Consider the following 12,450-nt stretch of genomic DNA (forward strand, 5'->3'; position numbering starts at 1 on the left):
TAACTTATTTTGTATGTATATCTTTGATTAAACAAAAATAAATATATTTCAACCCATACATTTATTTTATTTTAATAATTTATTAATGTATAAAACTTTAATAAAAATACAATAAAGAAAAAATGCCTTCCAATAGCAGCAGAAAAACAGACCGTAAAGGAAAAGGAAAAGCATCTGCAAGTATATCTACCTCTGCAAACCGTGTTTTGGCTGGCCGTGTTGGACCTCAAGAAATTGCCCCCAGTTTCTCATCTGCAACTATCCAAGATCAGTGATACACGAAAATTGTTGAAATGTTTAACAAAGTAAACAACAATATCAACGGTGTCAAGGATGACATTGCTGCTGTCAATAGCAACATGGCAGCCTTTAAAAACAGGATGGGCGTTGTTGTTGATACGTCTGGAAAGACACATACGACATTTGCAGACTTTGCAACTGCCTATGCCAATGATCAGACTCATATGGCTAGTCTAGGACCATCTCTGATGCCATCCTATGTCCCCCAGACCTCCCTCAGTGATGCCGAGGTTTCTGTCATTATCTCGGTAATTAATATTAATATATGTTAGTATCAACAACTTATTAAACAACCTGTATTTAGGAAATCTTTGCAGAAAAGTTGTGGGACTGGAAGTTCGAGTCTGACGACCCTGCTCTTGTTGCTGAGAACGAGAGTAAGAAGAAGTGGAACTTGAATGAGAAGATTAACTACCGCGATAACGTAGCTGTTATCAACTACTTGAAGAGCTACATTAGCGCCCAGACTCGTCTAGCTGGTACTCACCCATGGGTGATAAGTGATAAAATAAAGAACAGGTACAAGCACAGTCATCGTACTTTTCACGAGTCTCCTGAGCAGAAGGCCAAGAAAAACAGCAAGGGGAGAGCAAACAGTCGTACTCTTCAGGTTTGTATATACTATATAAAAAATTAATTGGTATATTACTATTTTCTCAAGCTACAATCTATATAACCAGATGTTTATCCAATGCAAGTCGACATACATGGACAACTGGGTAGCCATTGATGCTGCAATGGGATATAAGACTGGAAACCCTGTTGAGAAGGCCTATCTCAAACTCTTTCAGAAGGATGCCATGTCTGATGGTGAGTTGGATATTGAGATTGTGGACAATCTTCCACAACGGTGTTTGCATGTAGCTCACTCCACTTGGAGAAGTGAAGAGGTAAATAATATTTAGAATAAATAAATAAGTTTTATAACAAGAAAAATAAAGAACTAATAAAAATAAATACAGTTCAACAGATTGTTGACAATGGTTGATGACATTGATTGTACCCATCACGTGTCAAATGCGGGCATGGGAACAAAGCCAAGAATGAACAGATATCCAGCAACATTGTTGCCTTGCTCTGTTCCTGCCACCCTGTCCCAGTCATTGCCTCATTAGGCAATCAACAATGAATAAACATTTTCTTTTTTACTATGTTCTGTTGTAGGGCTAAATAGTAATAATTGAAATTGAATTGATTAAAGAAAATAATAATAATAGAAGATAAATATATAAGTAAGTGTGTGTATGAGAATTAATAGTAAATTTTTTTTGGCAAAGGAATCGCGAGTTTTTTGTTGACGTTTTTTGTAGTTTTGTAATCTACTATTGCAACTGTTAGGAGAATCCGATGTACTGGCAGGATGCTTTGAAAATCTTGCTTATAGAATTCATCCTGTAACAACTCAACTCCTTCTAATTCTCTTGTTTTGTCCAAAGTGGATTTGGACCACTTGACAAATGCAAATACATGCTGACTACTATGGGGATTTCTGTATGTTAGAGAAGAAACAGTTGGCCTAAAATTGTGAACAAAAAGGTACTGAATATCTCCAACATACACATGTTCTGACCCAGTTCATTTAGTGAAATATGCTTGTATGTATGATCCGTGGCCATTTGTGCCAATGCACCCTTTGTAGCTTTGCCCAAGAAGATCAACGGACTTCACCATTTCGATCCAGTCATTGACGAAAGGTGAGTCATCAATTACATCTTTGCAACCTGAGATCTGTGGATTCTTGTACACAGCTTGATAGTATCCTACAAGACAATCATATTCATGTTTTGGCATAAATGATAATGGTCTTGTTTTCAATGGCAAGGCGGATGGTGGCAGGGGCTCGTTTCCACGAATTGTCATTGAAAGTGTTGTGAATGAGTATTGATTACTGCTGAATCTGAGAGTAAGACTGAAGGATAAAATAATATCCTCAGCTATTCCAGTCAAATGGATCTCCCTTTATGATATTATCTAATACACAGATCATCATACACATAATTGATTATTTATTATTATCACCATGACATGGGATATACAAATACATATACATTATATATATGGCATCATTATATTTCATCTACATATTTCTTTTATTATACAAATACTTAATTGAGAGACTACAACTACAACTATCTAATATTATGAAACATTACCCGAGTATCTGGGCCGGAATACTAAAATATTACCAATAGCATAAATGCTCTTCTTTACCAAAACTCTTGGACTGATCTGACTGGAGAAGTATCATATCAATTGGTCTTTCCGGATCTTTCCAGAAGAACAATACTCCTGGAAGATGACTCATTGTGATAAAGATTACTTAAGCACACACTGAATTACAAATTAGAAAACATATAAATATCAATAGATAGTTCCGTGTAGAAAGACAATCAAATTTTATCATTCTTTACTTTTCTTTTGAAATAAACAACCTACACAAGTTCTCACGAATTCTTTTGTCTATATTATATTTTGCTTTATTTTCTCCCCACAACAATATGACTTGAATCTTTGCTCAAGTTTTTCTTCTTCTACAATAATGACTTTCTATAGTGCTTATGTTTTATTGCTTTTCTTATATATAGATCTTAAATATTAATACATTCTTTAATATATATATATATTCTTAGAGTGAATGCTTATTTTACTGAATAAGTAAGCATATTATATAAAGGTAAGCATTATAATAATATTATATCTATTTATTTATTTTAAGTTTTTTCTCTAATATTAGTATATTTGTAGAAATCGGTAAAAAATAATAAGTGCTATCTAAGATATATTAGAATACTCAAAGTATATGAAATAAAATTTGAATAGTAGTGTTTTACTGCATACATTTTGCAGTAGCTAAACAGAACCATTTTTTATTGCGAGTGACCGATGGAATTGTTTTTCATTATTACTATTATTATTATCATTTTCATTTAAAAAAGCATGCATTGAAATAAAGATTCAATTTAATTAAATCTGATTCAATACTGTATAATAAAAAACAGACCATTCTGTTAAAGCTGCAAAGAAAAAACAAGAGGTTGTGCTAGAATTGAAAGCAATAGAACAAAAGAAAGAATGTAATAGAGGAAAGGAAGGACGCTTGATTTTTTTTTAAAAAATGGTAACAGTGCCTGTTTTGGCTTTTTACATAATAAATAACTGCTATTTTTTATTATGAAAAAAATGGTAACAGTGCTTGTTTTGGCTTTTTACATAATAAATAACTGCCATTTTTTACATAGTAAAAAATGGTAACAGTGCCTGTTTTGACCTTATACAGAGTCATTGTTGTATCCAACATAATCGTAGATTCAAATAGAGCGCACAGACAATAAGACAAAGACATATTGAATAAGCGACCAGTATCAATTATACATTATTTCTCACACTATCATTAAATAAAGAATATACCGATAACAAGGTCACACACCTTAGTCAACATCACTAATAACTCAAACAAGAGCGTGGGTAATAACTTAACAATATATTATCTATGATATAAGAAAACAGACATCACATGATATACTCATATCATTATCCTAAATACACACGCAATATCTATATAAACTCACATAGCAAATAGCAATAGAAGGGCATATCTCTTTTTATTAATAAACAAAGTCTCACCGTACTTCTCGTCTGCACTTTGTTTTTCTTTCTTTTCTAAAAATATAACAGTCATAACTGCCATTTTTTATTAAGTAAAAAATGGCAGTTATGTTACCAAAGTGGTAACATGTTACCATTTTCTCCGCCGTAGTGGGAAGGTTTGGGTATAGAGGTATCAGGAGCAAGATTTCCCAAGAAACCTGAGGGGACCACTCTTGTCTCTCGAGACACGTCACTCGTGTCGACTCACTGTCGACGTCAACACCCACGAGTCTGGTACCGCCCGTCACGGCTCACTGCCAGACCAAACCATCAAACGAATCCACCGTCCGGTGTCCCTCACCAGAAACTAGCCAAAGCCAAATGTATTTACAACACACGTTGCGTTAAACAACCGGTAACTTGGCCGAGTTGGTCTAAGGCGCCGCACTCAAGTTGCGGTCTCGAAAGAGGCGTGAGTTCGAATCTCACAGTTACCATTTTTATTAGAGTTGTTGGGTGTCGTTCCTAATCTAGGCTATCTTCCAATTGTCGGACATTATTTTGATGAATCCGAGAAATCAGGATAATTGACCGCAGCAGTTCTGTATGTCAAAGATACCTCATAGATAACGAACCGCAGTAATGTCTTGTAAAGATTAACCACAGTAACATCTTCTGAGCATCAACCGCAGTAAAAGGACTTCTCTTGTAATTAAATAGAGTATAATAGTTTACTGCGGATAATGCACAGTATTAGTTTAGAAAACTATATAAGACAATTCAATTCCTATCAATAAAAAGCACCTTTTATCCTCTCTTCGATTTTACATATACTCTCCGATCCCCAGTGGGTTTGACCTTTTGACTTTGCTATAGTAAAAGGAAGACCATCCCAGATCAGAAACGACAAACGTAGGCGAATTGGTCAAGCTTTAATAACACAGGAGTAAGCAAATAAGAGAGAGGATAAAAAGATGATTTTATTGTTTAATTTGGGTTATCTTATATATTTTTTGAAATGATTATTCATCTGTCAGAGTTGACATCAGTGATCAAAATCGGAAGTTACAAGCAACCAGTAATGGTTGACTTTTCAGAATAAAAGATCTGACTTTGCCAATTGGTCTTTTGTCTATGTTTTAGATGTTGGAGATGAGGAATATACTTGTAGAAAATATTACTAGATAACTAGCATCTAAGATATATTAACATAGCTATTCTTTTAGCTAGAAATCAAGTATTATTTTGTATAAATAGTTAAAAAATATAATTAATAAAAAATATCTTTTATTCTATCTAAAAACTATTTATAAACTTGACAATCCCAGTGGTATTTATTCTGCAACTTACACTATGGGAAAAAATGGCGGTTTTTTGCTTTTGTGACTATGTTTTCGGCCTATAATAATTAAAAAATCACTAAAAATTCAATTTGAAACTAGAAAATCTCTGTTTTTTGAAAAGGTTGACAAAAAGCAAATTGACCACCTACAATTAAATCTCCTGATAGACAAAAGTAAGCTTTAACTACAGACTTTACATTTTTAGTAAATGTAGATTGCATTTGATGACTATTAAAAGTCAGAAGAAAAAGAGAAGAAAATATCTAAACTTTCTGCTGAGAAAATAAAATATGTTAAGACAATTTGAAAAAAAAATGTATTACAAAAAAAAAACAAATTATAGGTCTGCAAGAGAACCAAGTGACAATTTTGGGCCGCGGTTAAGCTCTGGCCACACTATATATGTTGTTGTTGTTGTTGTTGTTGTTGTTGTTGTATTTATAGTCGCGTCCAACTTCACCAAACCAACCAATTCTTTGACATCTGCCAGGTGAACTACCTTTGGCTTCATTTGCCCATTGTTAACAACTGGTATACCATTTACCAAACGGACTGCCGCAATCTCTACAAGAGCAAGCAGTCACCTCTTGTTGTTGAGCCTGTGCTCAAAGAAGACAACAACTTTTCCAAAGAAATCCTTGTAAACTGGGGAGTATGCAGAATTTATGTTGCGGTTTTCATCAACCTGAATCTGTAATCTGATGTTATGTGCCTCCCTTACACAATTTTGGTCGAGTGCAGAGTCAATCACACAACCATTGACAAATGCCTTGTGGCTAGTTTGTATAGCTGCTTCAATCATACTACACTCTTCTCCCTTTGATTCGTAGAAGTCTTCAAGAAGTTTCAAAAGACAAGAAATGTCTTCAAAACTATCTTGGATCGTTCTATTCCTCAAAGGCCCCCAGAACTCAATATCAGACCCAGCACCAACATGCTCACCCTCATCTGTCAACAGCTAACCAGCAGTGGAATCTTCATATTGTAAGTGTCGTGCTGTTCTTGCTTCTGTAATCATGACAGTGGCTCTGGCCTCTGCTTGTCGTATTTGTGCTAAGCCAAGCATGATATTTCCAGTGTTAACATTTATAGCAGAATTACTCTTGATAGCCCTTGAGTATTCACTGATTGCCCGTTTCACGGATCTGGTGCTATATGCATGAGGTGGGCTGTATGCGTCAATTATGAGAGGATAGTGCTGAAGAAGATGCTGGTTTATAGTGAAAATATTGATTTTGATTTTTCCACTTGTAAGCAGCAATTCCAGGTACATGTTCCATATTTCAAGTTTACTGAAGAAAAATAGTTAGAATAAATAATAGAATAACACATAGCTTTTACTAAAATATACCTTTTGATAGAGGTTTGTTCCTCTGCTGATAACTCCCAGCTCATGAGTAAGTTACATGCTTGGACCAAGCCAAGTAATGCGTTCCAGGCAGTTGCATCTCCAATATGCTCTGCCACCAGCATAGGGATGACGAACAGAAGAAAGTCTGCCCAATTGGTGGCCTTGAACGACCCGGGGTTCTTGTATACATCCCTCTAATCGCCATGGAAGGATATAGGGATGTTATTTCTTGTTTTGTACATTGCTGTACCGATCTCCTTCCAAACACCAGAAGAAAGAGCAAAACAATAGCCTGTTCCATAGGTACCAGAAACCAAACCCCAGACCTGCTTGCTTATTCCATGGCAAAGTCCATGCATTTCATCGAGGGCAAAAAACAATGGTCCAGAGAATACCTTCAATGTTGCCAGGGGGATTGTCCGTTTAACCCTTTGCAGCTGGATGCACTGGCCTGGGAAAAATTCTGGAAACTTTCCAGCATACGGATATTGGTGCTGGGCAAAGTTCTGAAGTATTGTTCGTGCTTGGGACATTGGCCGACAACATGACAGATACGGCAACCGTCTTTGCTCATATGTCCAGAATGACATGCCAACTTTGCTAAGGCGGGAATGTTACCAGTGACCATTAAGACATGTACCTTGGCACGAATGGTCTTGTTTGGTGTCTTGACGACCATCCCTTTGCTCTCCAACACCAGGAGCTCTTTCATTGTTGGTTCCATGAACGACCAGAAATTGGCAGGTGCACCTGGACCTGGGATCATTGCAATCTGGAGCATTCTGCTTCTCTCATACTGGACCATGGGATTCAGGTTAAGAATGGTGGCATGGAGGATCGTTACAGAACCAGGAACATTGTGTGGTGTGAATCCATCAACAGACAACGAAATTGTAATGTTATCTTTTCCAGAAAACAGATGTTTTGCTTGCTGGTAAACCTGGTCATCAAACACATTGGTTTTACTTCCATCTGAGCTTGACTCATGATTATGGCAGTAATGCATATCTGCTCTTGTATTCTTGTTGGCTAACGCAAGAGCCAGTTGTCTTGCCAATGGAAGCTGTATCATTGTGGCAGCAGCAACCAGATCACCACCCTCGATTTCTCCACGTCTTGTTTTGTACCAGCTTTGTCCACAGTTGGAGCACTCAGTCTGGGATGGACTGGTAAAAAGCATACATACCCTCTGACAGATATCATGAACTGTCTCTTCAACACCAGAGAAACTCTTCAAAAGCTTTTTGCCAAGATGAGGAGTACATGCTCTGTATGTAATGCAAGTTGACGTTTCCAAAATGCTGTTGAAATGCTTGACTATCATTTCATGGGCATTGCAGGAGATACCAAAATCGTTAATGATCTTGAGAAACTCAAGATTCTTTGCATCGTCTTTGTCAGGGTTATGTGCAGGCTGACTGAAGTCAAGAACCAAAGGAGATGTTTCGTTTTCAATGATATCCATGTCGTTGCTAAGTTCTGCATCATACTTTAACAAGGTAACTAATAATTAGCATTATATAATAAGACATGTATATATATATATATATCTTATCATAGACTCATCATTATCATTATTACTGAAGATATTCATAATTGGATCATCGTTATCTTCACTGTTGAGTGTATCCATGATCTGATCTTCGATTGCATCAGCATGTTCTCTGCTTGTTTATGAAGATAACAATATAATTAATTACACTTTCTAATAGTATGTATGTGATTTGTAGTCTTACTTGATAGTGTCGTTTGAGACAGTGTTCAAAACAACATTGACTTGTCCAGGAACAGGTGTGGTCTGTGAAGTCTGGATATCATTATGTCTTCTATGACGGTTCTTAAAGCATTGAGCTCTACAACTCTTGGCTTTTTTAAATTGGTGTGGCGCTCTTTGCATTGATTGCATTAGTGACTATCAAAGATTGAATTTGAAGACATTTTTTAGGTTGGAAATAAACACTTAAGAATAAAGGTATGAATATTGATAATTCCTTTTAAATAATATGCCTTTATACTTAATAGCTTTGAGATTTGTATAGACTTAATGACTACAAGTAGGCAATGACATAGATAATACACATATAAACTCAGGAACAGAAGCTAAAACATTGCGTGATAGCTGTTATTAGAACTACAGTAGCCCAATAATAATATTGGCTGGACCAATAGGTTAAACTCATTTATATAAAACTAATAATAGACAATAGAAAATTTTTTCGGCCTTTATCTTTCTTTCATAACAATCCTTTTTCTCAGATAAACCAAACTCTCAACATGAATAACACCGATAACAATTCCATCTCTTTGCTACACGCCATGTACAATGAGATACTATCTTTGAAGGCAGGCCAAGAAAAGGCCAAACTTGAAATGAAGGCACAGATCGAAGAGTTGAAGCTCGAAATGAAGACGAGCAGTGAAGATTTGAATTTGGAGATTACTGCTCTCCAGAGCCAACTGGAGAATAGAAACATTTCCAACCAACACACTTCGCCTTCTGTCTCTGCCATTGTAAGACAAAAAATAAAACGAGTTGAATATATATTAATATGTCATTTAATAGTCTAGTGCTAATACCATCCGCAAACTGGTGAGTATATTCCGTGAAATAACTTTAAAGCATATCTTCAAGATGATAAGTGAAGACCTTGGCATTGAAGTAACAAGTAACGAAAAGGCCACACTCAATATGTGTACAAAGCTTATATGTGATGATATGGCTGCCCATCCTTCAGTGATCGCTCTTGGTCCTAATCCTAGCTGGGGGTCTATACCAGTAGCACTTAAGAAAGAAATGTGTGCCAGGCACGCAAATATAATGAAGGATTCTGGTATAGACTTCACTAGATGTCTCGGAAACTGGGCATCAACTGCAAGAGTTGCACATCTCTGGAGGGACCGCCATAAAAGATTACAGTCTCGTAAGTAATCTGGTGTAGTGGAATTGAATAGAATATTTTACTATAAAAACCTAGAATATTAAATAGTAAATAGCCAATAAAATGTATCTATAGATTTTTTTATGCTTTAACAGCCAATAAAATAAACAATATTATTTATTTTTCTGTCATAATAACCAGTAAAATAAACAATATGATTTTTTTTCTGTCATAACAACCAATAAAAATGATTAATAAAAATGATCTTCTATTGTAATAACCAATAAAAATTTGTATTTATTAAAATGATCAAACATTTACATGTATATTATCCAATAAAAAACTGTTTTCATAAAAGTAACATTAAAAAAAAATTACTAGTGTCCAATAGAATTTCTTTCTAAGCTAAAATATTAAAGTAATAAATGATATTTAAGAGAGTACCCAATAAAAGTAATCGATTATATAATATACTTTATATAATAAAGAATGAAACGCTGTCCAATAGAAGAGCCAACAAAGGAGAATCAGAAAGCGGTGATCTGTAATATGTATTTAAACTCCAGGGGGGCAAAGTGGATATTTGGCAAAAAACCGCCACAAAGCCGCCTTGTCAAACCGCCATAAAGCAGCCATAAAACCTCACATTTTTTTCCCATAGTGCTACATATCTGATTTGCTTAAATAGATGAAACTGATTGCTATATACTGAAGCTCTATTGGCTCAGAAGAATGTTGCCAGGTGGCACTTTTTAACGATTTTTGCCAGGTTGGTAGTTTAATACCTGCCATTTCTTACAGTGAGTGCTACCTTCTTCGAGAGGCTCTTGCTCTTTAGCGAATTCTTTTTCTTTTTTGATTTTTTTAATTGCTAGAAATATTAAGCATTAGATATTATATTTTAATTTTATAAAGACTAATAATACAATACATTTTTTGAGAGGCTCCTCCTCTAAACACTCCTTTACCACATCTCTAAGCTCTTGTTTTATCATCTCTTGTATCTCGTCCTACAATAAATAGATAAATATATTTATTAGATCGTGTAAGCATATATATGTATACTGTGTTCTTACTTTGCTTTTTTGAGCAAGGAGATGCCTGTGCTTGTGCAAGACATAGTCCTTTGGAAGAGCACTTTTTTTTTGATGTGTTTTGGTCTTCCAGCAGCTTTGACTTCACTAGCCACAGAGAAAACCATCTCAGGGTGGTCAAGATATTGTTTGGCATTTTCAATGAAGTTGTTGACCTTTGCCATCAGGCCACAAACTTGCTGTTCACCTTCACAGTGCCAAAAAAGTTTCTCAAGCTGAGAAACAGACTTCATCCATGGAGCAGACTCCTTGATAGTAATACTATCAGCAGCATCAATGTCTTCAGTTGCATTTTGGCAAGACGTAACTGAAGAGAGAAGCCACTTTTCCAGAATATTGGCCAAAGTCAACACACGATCTCTCAGAAGACTGTGATGATAAGGGAGACCAAATACCACTTTTACTGTACAATGGCAAGGCTTACCAGGGGTAACATCTTCCAGCATTTCGGCGTGTATAGTGTATAAGGCCATTCTGGAAACTGAATGTATTAATCCACAAAGATTACCATCATTATATATCATGGCATCTGTAATGGTTGTCTCATTCAGCTCATGGTCCTGGTAGTCACCTTCAAACTGAAAAAGATACATACAGATTTACTGAAAGAAAGAGTCAAGAGTCTGAAGGGCAGAAATTCTTCTTTTCAAAGCATGGTGGCCACTCTCAACACGTTGCGTTGTCACACAGTCCAAATGTCTAAATTGACTGGTGATGTAGCCAGCCCACTTCTCCTTACAAGTCATCCACTCATCCTCGAAATACTTCTCAAAGGTTTTTTTTCTACGATCTTTGCATGATCCTCTTCGTCTTCCTCATTCTGCTCCTTGCTCTTAAGATCTTTGCAAGAAGACAAAGACTTGAAGAGTTCAAACTTCTCATCAAAAACGTCGCGCTTATCACTGAAGATCATATGATTGACCATGTTTGTGCAGATATTTCTTTCGTTTCCTGGGTTCATTGTCTTCTTGGCTATATTGGCGACGTTATTAATCATGTGCCAGTCACAGAGAAGCTTTGTGTTCATGGATAACACCAAATCCAATGCATTCATTAATGCCCTGCACTTGTCAGTTACAAATACTGGTCTTTCTTCGATTCCTTCGAGTACAATTGCTCTCAGAGATTCCATAAACCAGACATAGCTGAGTTCTTTTTCATCAGCTACCCAGGCAAATCCTACTGGGAAGCTTTTCAATCGTTCTCTACCAAGGTTACTGATACCTTCCACACACACCAATGACATCTTTGCATAGTTGGTCTTATATGTGGCATTCACAATCAAATCTCTGGAAATTGTCAGGCTCTTTTGATCATTATTTCATTTGTGAAAAAAATGTGTGTCAGTCTGTTCATTTCATTGGACTTGTACAGAACCATAAATCCCTTTGTTTCCATATTCTTAATTAGTGTCGTAGCAGCATAGTTCGACTCATCATCTCCATGTGTAGCGCTGTACTTCAGATTGTTGATGTTACTGATTCTGATTTTTCTCATACCAGTAACCTTGTCACTGGTAGCTTTTTGAACATCACAAGCTTTTGCGTGATTTTCCAAAATTATCTTAGCAATATTGGCATCTTCGGGAGTTAGGAGACATATTCTTCCTTGATGGGAAGAAGCCAAGTTCTCCAGGGGTAATAGGGTGGTTGTGGCAATGTTCATTGTTGCCACAGGCAGGCAAAGGAAGATATCTGTTGCTCTTCTTCTTATAAGAGAAACTTAAAATATATGAGCATCCACTGAGAGAAGAGTTTGGCGCCTTCTTTCTTTTATCCTCACTAATGTTACACTTGTCACAATAGGTGCCAGCCTTTGTACAAGCAAGATGAAGTGTGGGAAATTTTCCATCCTTAATCTTGACAGTAAAATTATTAGAAAGGGCATAGTCATTT

The 12,450-nt window shown here is 36.0% G+C and overlaps 6 protein-coding genes and 1 non-coding gene across 7 annotated transcripts; 4 read left to right on the top strand and 3 right to left on the bottom strand.

The window, feature by feature from the left end:
• Positions 1–122: 122 nt before the first annotated feature.
• PHYBLDRAFT_147375 (Homeodomain-like DNA binding domain-containing transcription factor) lies at positions 123–1,415 on the top strand (the record flags this gene model as incomplete). Its single annotated transcript, XM_018431855.1, has 5 exons — positions 123–243; positions 307–548; positions 605–910; positions 981–1,190; positions 1,263–1,415. 5 exons carry the CDS (start codon positions 123–125, stop codon positions 1,413–1,415), a joined length of 1,032 nt encoding a protein of 343 aa, XP_018289666.1.
• A 136-nt stretch (positions 1,416–1,551) lies between these two features.
• Positions 1,552–2,605, bottom strand: PHYBLDRAFT_147376 (hypothetical protein; the record flags this gene model as incomplete). The annotated part of the gene is made up of 3 exons (XM_018431856.1): positions 1,552–1,816; positions 1,931–2,234; positions 2,512–2,605. 3 exons carry the CDS (start codon positions 2,603–2,605, stop codon positions 1,552–1,554), a joined length of 663 nt encoding a protein of 220 aa, XP_018289667.1.
• Positions 2,606–2,935: 330 nt separating this feature from the next.
• On the top strand, positions 2,936–4,475 carry PHYBLDRAFT_70039 (hypothetical protein; the record flags this gene model as incomplete). The annotated part of the gene is made up of 6 exons (XM_018442203.1): positions 2,936–2,955; positions 3,035–3,051; positions 3,300–3,374; positions 4,000–4,028; positions 4,058–4,303; positions 4,398–4,475. The coding sequence occupies 6 exons, from the start codon at positions 2,936–2,938 to the stop codon at positions 4,473–4,475; spliced, it is 465 nt and encodes a 154-aa protein (XP_018289668.1).
• On the top strand, positions 4,303–4,385 carry PHYBLDRAFT_t173. The gene has a single exon. It is a non-coding gene; the product is annotated as a tRNA-Leu (tRNA).
• A 478-nt stretch (positions 4,476–4,953) lies between the features above and the next one.
• On the bottom strand, positions 4,954–8,488 carry PHYBLDRAFT_170286 (hypothetical protein; the record flags this gene model as incomplete). Its single annotated transcript, XM_018436308.1, has 10 exons — positions 4,954–5,068; positions 5,239–5,287; positions 5,374–5,459; positions 5,816–6,189; positions 6,253–6,523; positions 6,583–6,774; positions 6,823–7,088; positions 7,769–8,085; positions 8,164–8,249; positions 8,319–8,488. 10 exons carry the CDS (start codon positions 8,486–8,488, stop codon positions 4,954–4,956), a joined length of 1,926 nt encoding a protein of 641 aa, XP_018289669.1.
• Positions 8,489–8,856: 368 nt separating this feature from the next.
• PHYBLDRAFT_170287 (hypothetical protein) lies at positions 8,857–9,613 on the top strand (the record flags this gene model as incomplete). Its single annotated transcript, XM_018436309.1, has 3 exons — positions 8,857–9,093; positions 9,146–9,503; positions 9,597–9,613. The coding sequence occupies 3 exons, from the start codon at positions 8,857–8,859 to the stop codon at positions 9,611–9,613; spliced, it is 612 nt and encodes a 203-aa protein (XP_018289670.1).
• Positions 9,614–9,789: 176 nt separating this feature from the next.
• PHYBLDRAFT_70035 (hypothetical protein) lies at positions 9,790–11,028 on the bottom strand (the record flags this gene model as incomplete). Its single annotated transcript, XM_018442202.1, has 5 exons — positions 9,790–9,804; positions 9,840–9,866; positions 10,247–10,332; positions 10,393–10,471; positions 10,600–11,028. 5 exons carry the CDS (start codon positions 11,026–11,028, stop codon positions 9,790–9,792), a joined length of 636 nt encoding a protein of 211 aa, XP_018289671.1.
• Between the last annotated feature and the right edge of the window lie 1,422 nt (positions 11,029–12,450).

Source organism: Phycomyces blakesleeanus, assembly GCF_001638985.1.
Source record: "Phycomyces blakesleeanus NRRL 1555(-) unplaced genomic scaffold PHYBLscaffold_15, whole genome shotgun sequence".
Taxonomy (NCBI): Eukaryota; Fungi; Mucoromycota; class Mucoromycetes; order Mucorales; family Phycomycetaceae; genus Phycomyces; species Phycomyces blakesleeanus.